The 17017-nt window shown below is 35.2% G+C and overlaps 1 protein-coding gene across 1 annotated transcript; it reads right to left on the bottom strand.

Moving 5' to 3' along the window:
- Nucleotides 1-2888: 2888 nt before the first annotated feature.
- LOC136222760 (3-oxoacyl-[acyl-carrier-protein] synthase II, chloroplastic-like) lies at nt 2889-13549 on the bottom strand. The gene is made up of 14 exons (XM_066010490.1): nt 13440-13549; nt 12208-12404; nt 11813-12003; nt 11536-11736; nt 11091-11201; nt 10914-11009; nt 10779-10824; nt 10600-10679; nt 10284-10352; nt 4140-4224; nt 3909-4063; nt 3739-3819; nt 3407-3466; nt 2889-3334 (listed from the first exon to the last, which is right to left on the bottom strand). The coding sequence occupies exons 1-14, from the start codon at nt 13547-13549 to the stop codon at nt 3218-3220; spliced, it is 1599 nt and encodes a 532-aa protein (XP_065866562.1). The 3' UTR covers nt 2889-3217.
- Nucleotides 13550-17017: the final 3468 nt, after the last annotated feature.

Genomic DNA, 17017 nt, shown 5'->3' with positions numbered 1-17017 from the left:
TTCTTTTATATATATAATTATTATAAATGAAAGGTTGAGCACTTAGTTTTTCTTTTTTTCGTTTTTTGAAGTTGTTTTTTTTCCAAATGGTTTGGTTCTAATCTAACAAGGTTAAAACTATTCTTATGGTTTCCAAAAATTATCAGTTTATTATTTTGTGAAGTTTTAATTACTCATCCCCTAAAGTGTTAATTGTCCCCGTTAGTTTAGATATGAATTAGTTTGCTCATTCTCCATTGTCATTGAACCAATAGGAAATTTTAATATTTCTCCCGTCGATTGAGAGACGAGTTGTCGGGATTTGACTTCTGCTTAAGTTCCAAGTGAGTGGTAATTATAGTACATGATACTATTTGATTGAAATATCAGACTTTAAACTGTTTTATTTTCCATTGTTTGATAGGTTTTGATCAAAGAATATAATGACAGGAGATAAGGAAGCACATTTCCCTTAAATGTATTACATGACATTATGTCATGTAAAAAAAACCGTCCGGAGTGAATTTCGTACTAATGCCATACAAGCAGACTGTGGATAAAACCAACTTAGTCCAAAATTAAGTATCAGATAAGGCTACAAGGAATTAAGGTTGGAGTTTTATTTTTGTCGGATAAGAAATTCTCCTCCACACCATTCTAAGCCTTGGCCGATTTAGTGAGTTATACTCACACCGTTCGTTCATGTGGATCACCGTTAGAGACATCCTACACTTGGACGTTTGTAAAAGTTGATTACAACACTGATTGTCTTTTCAGATTATTTGATTTGAACAACGTTGCAGTCTTTGATGGATCGCTTTGTAACAACGGTAGATCGCTTCGAGAGGTAAACATGAACATCATTCTCGTTTAACTAATTAGTTTTATCATGTAACAGATATAACGAGATTGGGATTCAGGAATTTTTTTTATAAGTTTTCACTGTGTTGTTTAGACCGTCTATACATATTCTATTAACATTGTATACAAATGGAGGATATAGGATGGAAGCCTCCGATGAGGTCGTCTAGAAGTTATATATATGAGCATATTATATGTTCCTTAAAAAAAAGAACCGCGCCGAATTACACCTATTTTATATATATATATATATATATATATATATATATATATATATATATATATATATATATTAGATGTTACAAGCAGACCCGTCCCTGAGCCTGGGCAGGAGGGACGTCTGTCCAGACCCAATGATGAGAGGGGCCGCAATTATAGTAATGTATTAGTACCTATTAAATTATACTTGATTAAAAACGTTGGCATTAGATTCTTTCCAGATTAGTCTTTCCAAATAAAAAACATTGGCATCAGATTAAATTCAAAAATATATACTTGATTAAAAACTTTGGCATCAGTTATTAAGTAGTCTTTCCAAATTTCCTAATAAAAACTGTGGGCATCAATTCCCTAATTTAACTCAAAGTATTTCTATAATTATCTTTCCCACCTATCAATCCCAATAAAAATTTATAATTTATCTCTCCATTTTTCAATCACGCTCCCATCCCAAATAATATTAAACAGTAATATTATCCAGTTCATCTTCAATTCATCAGTCATATGTTTTCTAATCACCTCACTGTGAATATTCCAATTACTAATAGCCTTTCTTATTGTCTTTGAGAAACTCTATCAGATTCTGATTTATTCGATCTTCAGAGGCAATTTGGAAAAAACATATCAAAATCTTCCAATTTCAAGAACTTAGGCGTTAAAGCTCGTTAAATGATGTGATTTTCAGATTTTGTTTTTCATTTTTCTGTTATCATGCTTTGTGTCGTAAAAAGCATAAAATCTATTTCAACTATTTCATAATTTATTAAATTTGCATCTAGAAATACGCATAGACATTATTTTGTATAAGAAATTGGGTACTTAAAACAATATAAAATATTTTTATTAGATATTTTGTTAAATGTAACAAGAAAAAATATCATTTTTAAGTAATCTTCTTTTATACCATTTACTTTTCTACTTATTTTTTTTTTATTTTAACTTATTTATTAGGCCCCATTGGTAATTTGCTCCTAGACCTCTAAAATCTCAGGATCGGTCCTGGTTACAAGTTTATTTTTTTAATATGGTTGAGATAATAAGTCCATATACATATATTTTGAAAGTATTTCATTTTTTTGTTTAGATTTTTAATAAAGAAATATAGTAATTTTTATTTGTTGTTTTTTTATTTTTTAACTAATTTGATTTGTTTGGTTAAAAAACGAACCGAACCGAATATATTTTGATTCAATTATATTCCGGTTTTATATACTATTCGGTTCGGTGTCGGTGTCAATTATTTCAGTAGTTGCGGTTAAGGTAACGACTTCACCATTTCCCCTTTCCGTAAAAACCATAGTATGTCTATTTTTAACCTAAAAACAATAACCAACTATTTATATAAAAAAAAATCTCCTGATAAGAATGAAAATCTTCCCAATATCTATTTCTTTTTTTTTCTTAAATAATTAATCTTAACTAAAATAAATAAATATTAAGAAAAATGAATAGGAGCATGAATAATTTAGGAAAAATCTAAATTCTATAATCAAAGTAACCATAGCGAACACCTCAAAGTTAAATGATTATAAATTATAAAAATAAATAAATATTGAATTGATCCGTTCAATTATAAATTCGTCCATGTCTATATATATTGTTATTCCCTAAATATTTATCATTTCCGTGTTGGCGAAGATGAAAGAGGTTATTACTACAGTTGATGTAAAATTTAGTACAATACAGACGAACCTACTTATTGAGAGAGAATAAAAGGTAATTAATAAACAATAAAAGAAATTAAAAAGATATATTTATCCTTTTGACTTTTTGGCTAAAAATATCATATCATCAATTTTTAACATCGTTATTATTTCGGACTGTACAAAATGAATCTGTTTGTAAACTTTTAAACCATATAGTTTTATAAACCGGAAGATACATCTGCGATTGAATATATGTTACGTCGCTTGCTTCAACATGTTTAAACAACAAACTATTCTAGTAAATGAGAGTTACCCCAAAATTCTGAAAAGTATAACTTTTGTTGCATTTTCCAATTGCAAAGCTTAATGTGACTGAACCAGCAATCTGGCAACCAAATTCTATAGTTTGCTACACTTTGAACTAAAATTTTTAACTTCTATACATTATACTTTATCCGTTGTCAATGGACGAAGAGACGGATTTTACGAGTAGACTTGTGCTCTTGCTTGATTCATTTATAGGGTGCAAATAATATGGAAGAATTGTGTCCACCAAATCCAAATGAATTCGACAATGCGACCTTTATTTCCATGCGTTCTTTTCTGGCACCGACGAGTATACTCGTGTCCTGAATTTAATTCAGATAATTTATACAGAAAATGCAGCACAATCAATTGAAGACTAGCTAGTAATAACTTACCATATCTTTATCAGGATTTTCCAGATTGATGTTAGGATGGATCCATCCTGTTTCTATTGCCTGATCAAACCATAGAGAGACACAGAAAATGTATCAAGTTCATGGGAGTAAACATCAACGATGCGTAACTTCGTCGCTGGTGCAAAATCCGTTGCAAATTCCGAATAGAGTGAAATTACTGACTGGAATTATATGTTTATACAGAAATTTCTGTTGGTATTCTAATATCTTTTTTTTATTATTTCTCCCGGCGGACTTTCCATGGCCTCCTGTCCGAGACGCCCCTGTGCATGGGGATAAACTGTGCCAACTACAATACAGAAGTTGTTTACCTTTACTGTTGCCACAACTTCCACAGCCCCTGAAGCTCCTAGTAGGTGCCCAATCATGCATTTTGTGGAGTTCACTTTCAGCTGAGTTTTATTAAAACCAAAACTAGACTAAATGGAGAGTGATTTACAAGTAAAGATGATAAAGAAATTGTATATTCTTTCTCTTTTACCTCTGGATTCCGACCGAAACAGCGAACTAGAGCTTGGAATTCTCTAAGATCGCCAGTTTGGGTCGATGATGCGTGCGCGTTTATGTAGTTTACGTCTTCCTTGGAGACACCGGATTGAGCCAATGCCTGTTCCATACAAAGTTCTACTCCCATTCCTGATTTTCAGACATGAAAATGTGAATTTTAAAGAGTCTGATCATAGATTTCACAAATAACATTCTTGTTCCTCACCATCAGGATGAGGCTCAGTAAGATGATAAGCATCACTAGTAAAACTTCCACCAAGGAATTCTGCATAAATCTTTGCTCCTCTCTCCTGAAAATTGTTGGAACTCGAACTTAGAAAACTGGAACAGACCGAACAAAATTAAATGGGCAGAGTCGCGGACAATGTCGCTTTCTTTAAGACGTTCGCGGAACTGCCGGGAATTAGCAAACAGTATGAACTCCGGTCGCCTCCAGGATAAAACAGCCCTGTTAAATACGATTTTTTATTGCACCGTACAAAAATCGTTTCTGTATACACTATGTAACTTGCTCAGTTTTTGGAATCGGAAAAAGAAAGAATGAGTTCAATTGTATGTTTTCTGTATGCCAGTCTCATTTATTTATACAGGGAAAAAAGAGCTGTTGAGCTCTGATTTCATGGAGAAGATGAAAGAGGAAAAACAGGAAGGTGGAGGAGACTGGGTTTTACAAAAGACACGTTCAGGAAAATAGACGTTATGAATAACGTTCACAAAGACTAAATCAGAATGTAAATAATTAAATAAAAAATTGATTTCCGAAATTAATAAAAATAATAATAAAAATATTATTAATTTTTTTCAACAAAAAAATATACATTTTACACCACACCACACCACACCAACCCAACCCAACCCGGCCCGGCCCGGTCGGATGGACAGCGCGCGCACGCGCGCGTGTGTGGTGGTCAACCAAGGTGATAGGTCCTCACCCTTTCACAAAAATGGGCACCCCTTGGGGCACACCCCAAGCATGTGAGGACCTTCTTTATAAACACCTCCACCAAGTGCTTTGAAAGCAATGTGGGATGTTTTTCACTTGAAAACACTTAAAGACACATGGGTGGGCTTATTTCATAAATTATAATTGGGCCAAGCCCAACAATCCCCCACTAGAATTTTTGAAATCGTTTTACTGAGCAGTTACATAGGGTCATACATAAACAGAGGTATCTCTCGATTTGAACCTTTGCGTAGTGAGTATAGTTCAGATTTTACTAGAGTGACTCGTAGTCTTGAACTCTATCTCTGATCTATATCACGCCATAACCTTTTCAGAGTGTAGTTCTAGTAGCCCGTGCGTTTATGGCCATGCACGTCTATCCCGGTTTAATGAATGCTCTAGAGTTTTGCCCTAAACTCATAGGAAGCGGCCTCACTTCCACATTCATATAGGTGAGTCTATCAAAAGTACTCCTGTAGCTATGTACTTCACTCCAAATGGAGTATAGACTTCATTAAGAGTTTCTATTATCTCAACCTCAAATCGCTTCGGGATATTCATGCTTCAAATTGCATGATCTGACACATATTACAACACAACTTGTTATTACCCATTGAACCTATTTCTTGGGATCTCCAGTCTATAGGTTGGGTTACCATTGTGTGTAACTCATCACTGTAGGGGCATAAGTCTCATACTCTTTGCCGTATTATGGACTTTCTCTCTAGCTAATCCTTTCGTCAAAGGATCGGCTAAGTTATCTTCTGAGCGTATGTGATCCACTCTAACAGCTCCTTTAGTGAGTAGCTCTCTCACAGTGCTGTGCTTACGACGTATCTGTCGTTTCTTATCGTTGTAATAACGATTCTGAATCTTAACAATAGCCGTGGTACTATCGCAGTGGATCAATACAGCTGGAATCGGTTTTTCCCATAGGGGAATTTCAGCTAACAGACTTCTCAACCAACCTGCTTCTTCACTAGCCACAGCTAGTGCAATCAGTTCTGATTCCATGGTTGATTGAGCTAGGATAGTCTGTTTCTTAGACTTCCATGAAACAGCACCACCAGCTATATTGAAAATATAGCCACTAGTAGCCTTGGAATCATCTGATAAGGTATTCCAGCCAGCATCACTATATCCTTCAAGGACTGCTGGAAACCTTTGATAATGTAATCCAAGTTTCATGGTTCTTTTAAGGTATCTCATGACCCTTTCTATAGCATTCCAATGCTCCACACTAGTCTACTAGTAAATCTGCATAGCAATCCTACGACATACGCGATGTCGGGTCTAGTACAATCAGTGGCATAACGAAGACTGCCAATTATGCTAGCATACTCTGATTGTCTTACACTGTCTCCAGTGTTCTTATATAGTTTTATACTCGGATCGTAAGGTGTACATGCAGGTTTACGTAAGGTGTACATGCAGGTTTACAATCAAAGTAGTTATATTTCTTTAGAATCTTCTCAATGTAGTGAGATTGATCTAAGGAAATTCCAGTTTCAGACCTAGTTATCTTTATGCCAAGAATGACGTTCGCTTCTCCTAGATCTTTCATATCCAAGTGTTCAGACAGCATGGACTTAACAGCATTCACAACATGAATATTAGATCCAAAAATAAACAAGTCATCAACATATAAGCATATAATGGTGCAGACCATTTCCATTTGAAATAATCAAGTTATCAAATTTCGCATGCCATTGCTTAGGTGCTTGTTTTAGCCCATATAAAGACTTATCTAATTTACATACCTTATGGGCTTGTCCAAAGACTACAAAGCCCTCAGGTTGATCCATATAAACCTCTTCTTCTAGTTCACCATTCAAAAACGCAGTTTTCACATCCATTTGGTGCACCACTAGATTGTGCACAGAAGCAATAGCAATCAAAACACGTATAGGCGTAATCCTAGTGACAGGTGAGTAAGTATCAAAGAAATCAACATTTTCTCTTTGTCTAAAGCCTTTAGCTACAAGGCGAACCTTAAACTTATCTACTGAACCATCAGGTTTCAGTTTCTTCTTAAGGATCCATTTACAACCTATTGGTTTACAACCTGGTGGTAAGTCTATTAAGTGCCAAGTTTGGTTTGACTCAAGTGAGTCCATTTCATCATTAATGGCTTCTTGCCATAAATCAGCATCTAATGAGGTTAAGGCTTCTTGTATAGTAAGTGGATCCTCTTCTACTGTGAAAGCATAAAAGTCAGACCCAAAGTCTTTAGATACTCTAGGTCTCTTACTTCTACTAGGTTCAGATTCCTCAATCTCTTTTTGCACTATAGGTCTAATAGCAGGATGCTACTAGATGATGCACCCCCACTATTTCTCAATTTAAAAGGAAATCTATCTTCATAAAAGTCAGCATCATTTGACTCCAAGATGACTTTTGCATTCAAATCATAGAACCTATATGCTTTGCTATTCACAGCATATCCAATAAACACACATTCATAAGCCCTACTAGCAAGTTTGACTCTCTTTAGGTCAGGAATCCTAACATAAGTCAAACAACCCCAAGTTCTAAAATATGATAGACTAGGTGTTTTATTTTTCAAGATCTCATAAGGAGAGATTTTGCTTCTTGATTTTGGGACCCTATTTAGCACATAGCAAACGGTCAAAAGGATTTCTCCCCACCAATGTGAGGCGGCACCTGAACTAAGCATAATAGCTACTACAGATTCAGTAAGTGTCCTATTTTTCCTTTCAGCCTTTCCGTTCATTTCTGGTGAATAAGGTGCTGTGGTTTCATGTATAATGCCATGTGTTTTATAGAAATCAATATACAGGCTAGAACCATATTCTGTGCCTCTATCGCTACGAAGTCTCTTGACTTTCCTATTGTATTGATTTTCTATTTCAACTATGAACAGTTTAAACATGTCAAACGCTTCACTTTTATTTTTCATCAAATAAACAAAAGTAAAGTCAGAACAATCATCAATAAAGGTTATAAAATACCGTTTGTCATTTCTAGTCAACTTTCCATCTAATTCACATATATCAGAGTGAATTAAATCTAGAGGTTCAGAATCCCTAACAACAGATTTATGAGGTGTTTTTGTAATTTTTGCCTGACTACAATAATCACATTTAAGAAACTCATTCAAATTCAATTTTGGAATTAATCCTAAGTTACTCATATTTTTAATGATACGCTTATTAACATGACAAAAACGAGCATGCCAAACATTAAAAGTACACAAAGAGTAAACAGAAGCATTCACTTTATTAATCTCAACATTCAACTTAAACATGCCTTCAGTAGCATAACTTTTTCCTACAAACACATTGTTCTTAGTCAAAGTAAATAAATCTGCTCCTATAGTCTGAGTGAAACCAGCCTTGTTGAGAAGATAGCCCGAAACCAAATTTTTCTGCATTTCTGGAGTATGCATCACATCCTTCAAAGTTAAGGTTTTTCCAGATGTGAAGTTCAATTCCACATTACCAATTCCAGCAATAATAGTGGTATGGGAATCACCCAATAACACTTTCTTATCTTCAGTCACAGCAGTGTATGTTTTGAACATACTTCTATCATAGCAAACATGGCGAGAAGCACCAGTGTCTACCCACCACCCATCTGATCCACCTATGAGGTTGATCTCAGAAATCATAGCAACAAAATTATATTGCTCTTCAGTCAGGTTAACACTAAAAGTAGTGTTTGGCCTGTTCCTGCACTTACGTGCCATATGACCTGGTTTCCTACAATTAAAGCATAGGAAAGCAGCATCATTTCTAGGTGGTTGTTGCTGTGGCCTATTTTGGTTCCTTTGAAGGTTCCAATTCAAATTAACTCGGGTGTTGCGATTTTGGATTGGTTTGCGGTTCTGATTCTTAAAATTCTTTTGGGTGGGTTTCAAAACCGCAGTGGACCTTTTAGTGCTATTTGAAACAATAAGCAATTCTTCTTTTAAATCTTGTTTTCGAGCTTCCTCCTCAATTCGGAGGCGTGTAATCAGACTTTCCATCGAAAATTCTTTTGTTTTGTACCTCAAAACATTTTTAAAATCTTTCCACGAATGAGGCAATTTGTCAATAATGACAGCAACTTGAAATTGATCATTTAAAGGCATACCTTCTGAAATAATTTCATGTGCTATCTTCTGTAATTCATGAGATTGAATTTCCACTGACTTGTCATCAGTCATCTGGAATTTGAGGTAGCGGCTTACATCGTACTTTTTCGATCCGGCCTCCTCAGTGTCATACTTCCTCTGCAGAGCTTCCCAAATTTCTTTTGCTGTTTTTTCTTCAGCAGTATAGTAATCATACAGATCGTCTGTCAACCCATTGAGTATATAATTTTTGCACAGAAAAGCATTTTCTGTCCATCTTTCAGCAGCACGAACACCAGCACGAACATCTGCCTCATCATCATCTTCAGGAACAATTGGTTTTTCAGAAGTCAGAACAGAAGCTACCTTCTTTGTTGTGAGGTAGAACAACATCTTCTGTCTCCATCTTCGGAAGTGAACTCCTTCAAACCGGAATGGTTTGTTGATCTCAGCAATCCCATTTGATTGTTCGGTAGCCATTAGCAGTAATTGAACCGTCTTAAAAATGTTGGAACTCGAACTTAGAAAACTGGAGCAGACCGAACAAAATTAAATGGGCAGAGTCGCGGACAATGTCGCTTTCTTTAAGACGTTCGCGGAACTGCCGGGAATAAGCAAACAGTATGAACTCCGGTCGCCTCCAGGATAAACCAGCCCTGTTAAATACGATTTTGTATTGCACCGTACAAAAATCGTTTCTGTATACACTCTGTAACTTGCTCAGTTTTTGGAATCGGAAAAAGAAAGAATGAGTTCAATTGTATGTTTTCTGTATGCCAGTCTCATCTATTTATACAGGGAAAAAAGAGTTGTTGAGCTCTGATTTCATGGAGAAGATGAAGGAGGAAAAACAGGAAGGTGGAGCAGACTGGGTTTTACAAAAGACACGTTCAGAAAAATAGACGTTATGAACAACGTTCACAAAGACTAAATCAGAATGTAAATAATTAAATAAAAAATTGATTTCCGAAATTAATAAAAATATTATTAATTTTTTTCAATAAAAAAATATACATTTTACACCACACCAACCCGGCCCGGTCGGACGGACGGCGCGCGCGTGTGTGGTGGTCAACCAAGGTGATAGGTCCTCACCCTTTCACAAAAGTGGGCACCCCTTGGGGCACACCCCAAGCATGTGAGGACCTTCTTTATAAACATCTCCACCAAGTGCTTTGAAAGCAATGTGGGATGTTTTTCACTTGAAAACACTTAAAGACACATGGGTGGGCTTATTTCATAAATTATAATTGGGCCAAGCCCAACAAAAATGACATGATATTTGGGATTGAAAACTTCGACTTGGTAAAAATGTAAAACGTAAAGCATACCTTAGCATGCTCGAGTTCCTCCAAAAGTAACACGCCTGCTCCTTCTCCCAGAACAAAGCCATCACGACCCTGCTCAATCACACAACTGCACTTCAGATTAAGAATATGTATAGAAGTAGACTAAGAACACATAGGCCACATTAACAATTCCGCCGTTGAAGTTATTAGGATGTTCGTTAATTTAGAGTAGAATGCTTATTAGAACATAGCCTGTGTGACAGTGTTGCAGGCTGCTTAAGCACAAAGCATACAAGTTTAAGGGTCGCGATTACTGTTCGAAATTTAGACATCCGAAATAGGTACTTGGAAGCATTACCATGTCCCAGGGGCGCGAAGCTTTGGTTGGATCAGTATTCCTTTGTGGAAGAGTTCTGCAAGCTACAAAACCTCCTAAGCCTGAAAAATCCAATGAGAAAAGAAGCCTGTGATGAGTTATTAGATCTGAAATAGCATATTATTTCTGAAACAGAATGGAAAAGGAACAAGTTACCGTACCGATGGGAATAATAGGCGCATCAGAACCACCACAAAGCATCAAATCCTGCAGTTTTAATGTTCATTAATTCTTAAAAGAAAACAAGGAATTCCTAGTTGCGGTTTTCGAGTTGAAAGAGAAGCACAAGCACTTACTGTTTCACCTCTAATGATATGATTTGCAGCATTGAGTATACAAGAATTGCTAGTTGCACAAGCCGAAGAGATGGAATAGTTAGGTCCCATCCAACCCTGCAATTAGGAACTTATAAATTGCTTGATTCTGCAACAAAAATCATACATGTGGATTTATAAAAAAGCTTTCAGCCATACCAAATCCATTGCTAGCATAGCAGAACCCACATTAGTAGTTGCAAAAGGTACACAAAAGGGATTCATCTTTTTGTATGAAACCCTCAAAGCTTCTGCTCCATTACTAAAAATCTGATAAAAGAATAAGGGAGCGTTTGGTTCACAGGGGTAAGGGAAAAGGAATCAAGAAAGGGAAACTAAAGGAAAGCAAAGGAATAACCATTAATTCCCCTATGTGTTTGGATATGTTTAGGAAAGGGAATGGGGTAAAGGGAATCCAATTCCCTAAAGGGTATGGGGTAATGGCTTAACCTAAAGTGGGATAATGGTTTAACTAAAGTGGGTAAAGGGAATGAGTTTTTTTTTTTTTGTAAACAAACAAGATAAAGGGAATGAAACCTTCCCATTCTCATTCTCAAAACAAATTTCATTCTAATTAATTAAGCATTTGAGAGAAAGTAAGTACATTTATGCCTCCAAGAGCAGAGCCAATAACACCAGATCTAAGTTTATCCAACTTGTTCATAAATTGTTGCATAATTCCAGCATCTGCCAAGGCTTTCTTGCCTGCAGTAAGCAAGTAAAGCACGAATTTGTCTGCCCTTTTGGAGAGCTTCGGCGAGATCCATCCGTTGGGGGAGAAAGACTTGATTTCACCTGCAATTTTCTGTTACAAATTATATTAGACCTAGAAAGCCGATACTAGCCAACTACTCAAATAAAACCTAAATTGTATCTCTTACAGTAGGAAACTGAGAACAATCAAAAGCCTGAATCTGACTGATGCCACTAACACCATCAAGGAGATTATTGTAGAATGTATCAGCATCTTGACCTATTGAAGTTACCACTGATACTCCGGTCACCACCACTCGGCGGTGCTTTATAAGAGGTGTCTTCTTCAATTTAGGTTGAACCGCCACAGCGCCACCCCCTACAATCACATATCAAGTAGTAGTTCCTCAGAAACCTGGCTGCTGCTCCATTTAGGAATAAAGGGTCAATTTAGCTTCCATGGCAACAAACTAGTCATTTTTCTGGGATAAATTACATGTACAACCTTCAATTTTACACCTAGGTAATTATGACCGGTCAATAAGGAATCAATGCGCCACCAATGAATTTGTGGTAGGAATACCTGCTTGTGTTGGAAATCTTAATCTGTTGAAGGAATTAAATCTGTCAAGGAATGATCTTACTTGAGGGTTGCCACAGTCTATGACAAATTGCTCCAACCTTTCGGTTCTTGATGTTAGTCTGAATTGTTTGACAGGTAACCTTGCTCCATGGATTTTCAAGATGAGTTTACAAAGTGTCTGACTTAATGGGAATATACTCGGTTACAGTATGCAATATTCTTCAATTAGAGTTAATATATAGATAAGCCATTGAAAGTCGAAATTTGCTCCGATTAACCACCGCCCGATGACGAAATGGTGCTATCAAGGTTTTGGAAGTGTTGTTCAATTTCAATCCAGAAAGAAAAATTATAAAAAATTATAAAATATAAAGGTTAAATTTCAAAAATCATGATCTATAAAAGCCAAAAAGACCAGACTCCATCTTTCACCAGTTCAATGATATAATTAGAGCTAGGAAAAGGGAGTACAAGAAATCAGTTCTGGCGATTTTATGTTAAAAATCAAATAAATTTTAACTTATCCAAAAGAATATTTAAATTTAACGATTTAAAATTTTTTAAAAACTCAATTTTATTATTATTATTATATAGTTTTTAATTAAATTATATATTGTATCAAAAATAAAGTTAAAAAGTATTTTAGTGTTTCATTTTGTAGAAACATTATTGTTATATGGAAATATTGGTTTTTAAATAAATAGGATCCAATTTTTTTAATTTAACACATGATCCAAAAAATATTTAAGTCAGTCCTATTAATTAGAGTAAATATATGATAATAAAGAATTATTCGCAGACCAAAAAATAGGTGTCTCAGCTGCAAGCCTACTAGGAGGAATTTGATTCAATCCTTTTGTATCCACATGAGCAAGGAGAAATGAGAGAGAGATGAGAGTTAGAGAGAGAAATGATCTTTAATAACGGAGGAGAGATAATAAATTATAGTTAGGATTGTTAGGGACTATTTTGTATTTAGTTATATTAAGTAAGGGTAGATTAGACTTTTAATAGAGGTTGAGTTAGCGTTTATATAAATGGCCTTCTTCTTCTTCTTCAATTACTAACTTTTTGTATTCTCTCTTCTCTGTAGTTTTCTTCCTCCTGTTCATCAATGTTCTTCATTGACATTGTAATGCAATTCATGTAGTTCTTCTTCAATTCAATAATACAGTTTCATTTCATTCAATTCTTTCAATCTAATATGGTATCAGAGAGCTTTAATGCGTAACTTGTCATTTTCAAAGATCAGTCTGGTCTTTTCATCTTTGTTTGATCTCTCGATCTTTTTCCTGATTTTCTTGATCAATCTTTTGTGTGTTTTCAGATTCCAGAATCGCATTCATATTCAATCTTCAAATTGATCTCTTGATTGTTTGAATTCATTGTTTTAGAGTGATTTCTCATTTTTCTTCCAAAGGAATTTTCTCGATCTAGAGAAATTTTTCTTGCTCATTTTCCCCAATTTTCACCTTTCTCGATTGTTATCTCAATTTCTTTTAAAAATGACACAACCAGATTCAGGAGTCACAATTGCTTCTGCCATAGCAGTTGATCCTTCACTTGATCCTTCCGGTCATTATTTTCTTCATTCTGGAGAAAACCCTAGTTTGGTACTGGTTGCGCAATTGCTCACAGGAAACAATTATCATTCATGGAGTAGAGAATGCAAGCGAGCTCTGCGTGCCAAGAACAAGATACCTTTTGTTGACGGAAGTCTGGTAATTCCTGCTATTGGCTCTCCTAATCGCGCCGCATGGGATCGTTGCAATACTATGATCTTTTCCTGGCTTAGTCGGTCTGTAAGTGCTTCTATTGCTCAAAGCATTCAGTATTTTGATAATGTCTATGATGCTTGGGTGAATCTTGAGAAAACATATTCTCAAGGTAATTCTATCAAAATCTCTGAGTTACAGGAACAACTATATTCATTTACTCAGGGTAATTTGACTGTTCTTGATTATTACACTCAACAGATGATTGTTTGGGAAGAGTTGATAAACTTTAGGCCCTTATCTCTGTGTGTTTGTACTCCTGCTTGTACTTGTGCTCATTTGCTGACTAAGGCCAAGACTTATCAAGAAGAGGATTTAGTGATTAGATTTCTTAAAGGATTGAACTCTGAATTCAATGCTGTTAGGTCACAAATCTTTCTCATTAAACCCATGCCTGATATTACCACTGTTTTATCAATGATTTTGCAACAAGAGAGGCAAAATTTGGGTAACTCTATTCATATAGAATCTTCCATCAATCTGGCTAAAGGTCATTATTAGGATAAGAAGAAGTCAAGTTCCAAATGTAGTCATTGTGACAAGTCTGGTCATACAGTTGATCAGTGCTATAGGAAACATGGTTTTCCACCTAATTTCAAATTCACAAAGAGCAAGAAAGGCAATATGACTAACAATGTCATTTCAGAAGGGGGATCATTACAGGCAGATGGTGATCATTCTGTCTCACATTCTCAACAGATTATACAATCTGCACATCAAGATGGTGTTCATTCTGGAGGAATTACTCTTTCTAAGGCACAATATGTAAGGCTCATGGGATTAATTGATGCTGATGATTCTTCAAAAACCACTCATTCTTCGCACATAGTTGGCAACGTGGTTTCAGGTTTGTTGAAGCCTTTGCATTTAGTTTCTAATTTACAATCTTTGCACGATAAAAGTGATACTGTTTGGATTTTGGACAGTGGTGCTAATGACCATATTAGAAATAATATGGCTAGTTTTATTAGCTTGCATAAAGTATCAAATGTCACGGTTAATTTGCCTAATAACCAGCAGATTATAGTTAACCAAAATGGAAATGTCAGGATCAATGATCATATTGTTTTGCAGCAAGTGTTCTACATTCCCAGTTTTAAATTCAATATAATTTCAGTTAGTAGATTAAATGAACACTCTAAGGCAGCATGTGTTTTTATTGACAATGTATGTCATATACAGGACACACAACTTCAGCTGATGATTGGTTCAACTAAATTGTGCAATGGTCTGTATATCTTGACTCAAGAGTGTTCAACTGCTTCTCCTAGTAATATTTCTGCTGTTTTCACACAGTTTGCTGCAAATAAATCTCAGCCTTTTCCTGCCAAGGAATTATGGCATCATAGGTTGGGGCATTTCCCTTTTTCCAAGTTAGGTTTAATAGGTGGTTTACCTATTTCTGCTGATTGTAATAAAGACTCTCATTATGATTGTAGTGTTTGTCCTTTGGCAAAAATGAAAAGATTGTCTTTTCCTATTAGTACTTCTACTTCTAGTTCTATATTTGATTTAGTGCATATTGATGTTTGGGGTCCTTTTCATACTGAGTCTCATGCTGGTTATAAGTATTTTTTGACTGTCATAGATGACTTTAGTAGATATACTTGGATCTATCTTCTTAAAACAAAATCACAGGCTATTAATTGTATACAAGGTTTTTATTCTTATGTTCAAGTTCATTTTAATAAGTGCATTAAAATCATAAGAAGTGACAATGCACCTGAACTGAAATTAGAAGATTTTTGTCTTAAAAAGGGCATCCTTCATCAGTTTTCATGTCCTTATACACCTCAACAAAATAGTATTGTTGAGAGGAAGCATCAACATTTGTTGAATGTGGCAAGAGCTCTTAGATTTCAATCTTCTTTACCTTTGTCTTTTTGGGCAGATTGTGTTATGCATGCTACATACTTGATAAATTTGTTTCCAACTCCTGTTTTGCAAAATAAAACTCCTTATCAAGTTTTGTTTAATAAAGAACCTGTTTATGATAATCTTAAAGTTTTTGGATCTCTGGTTTACATAGTTAACTTTCAAACAGGAAAGACAAAGTTTGATTCTAGAGCAGTGCCATGTGTTTTTGTTGGTTATAAAACTAATGTTAAGGGTTACAAAGTTTTTAATCTCATTACTAATTCTTATGCTGTTTCTAGAGATGTGAAATTTGTGGAACACATCTTTCCTTATAAACAAGCATCCCATTTTACTTGTATTTCTGAGGTTCCTGAATAGGTTTTAAGTGACTCTTTCCTAGATAGCTTATCTTTTCAGAATGTAAGTGCTTCTCTTCCAGAGATCTCATCTACACAGGTGCCTTCTCATCCTCTCAGTAATTCTATTCCTGCAGATACTTCTATTTTGCATGATGATGTTACTGCTGATCATTTTATTCCTGCTAATTTGATTGGTGATATGACGAATGAAATACCTGAAAATAATGATAGTTTACATTTAGTTTCTATTGATGCTATAACTGACGTGGTTAATGATATGGACTTGTCTAACACAGATGATTCTAATCATTCTGCTGAATCTCTTTCTGATGTTCCAGTTATAGATAACTCTTTACCTACTAGGCGGTCAAATAGAACTAGAATTAAGCCCACTTATTTGACAGATTATCATTGCAATCAACTTAGTTCTATTCCTGATTCCAATGGTTCTAATGCTGTTAAATATCCTTTATCTAGTGTTATTGGTTATCAATCTTTATCTGAATCACAAAGGACCTATATTCCAAATCTAAGCATTATTCTTGAACCAAAGAGTTATAAGGAAGCTGTTCAACGTGATTAATGGGTACAGGCAATGAATGATGAACTAAAGGCTTTAGATTTGAACAAAACATGGGTTTTAGTTCCGTTACCACCAGGAAAGAAAACCATAAGTAGGAGATGGGTTTGGAAAATTAAACTTAACAGTGATGGTACACTAGAAAGATATAAAGCCAGGTTAGTGGCAAAGGGTTACACACAGGTAGAAGGCATCGATTATCTAGACACTTTTTCCCCTGTTGTGAAATTAAGCACTGT

Source organism: Euphorbia lathyris, chromosome 3 (assembly GCF_963576675.1).
Source record: "Euphorbia lathyris chromosome 3, ddEupLath1.1, whole genome shotgun sequence".
NCBI classification, from domain to species: Eukaryota; Viridiplantae; Streptophyta; class Magnoliopsida; order Malpighiales; family Euphorbiaceae; genus Euphorbia; species Euphorbia lathyris.
This window is presented reverse-complemented; position numbering and strand designations above follow the sequence as displayed.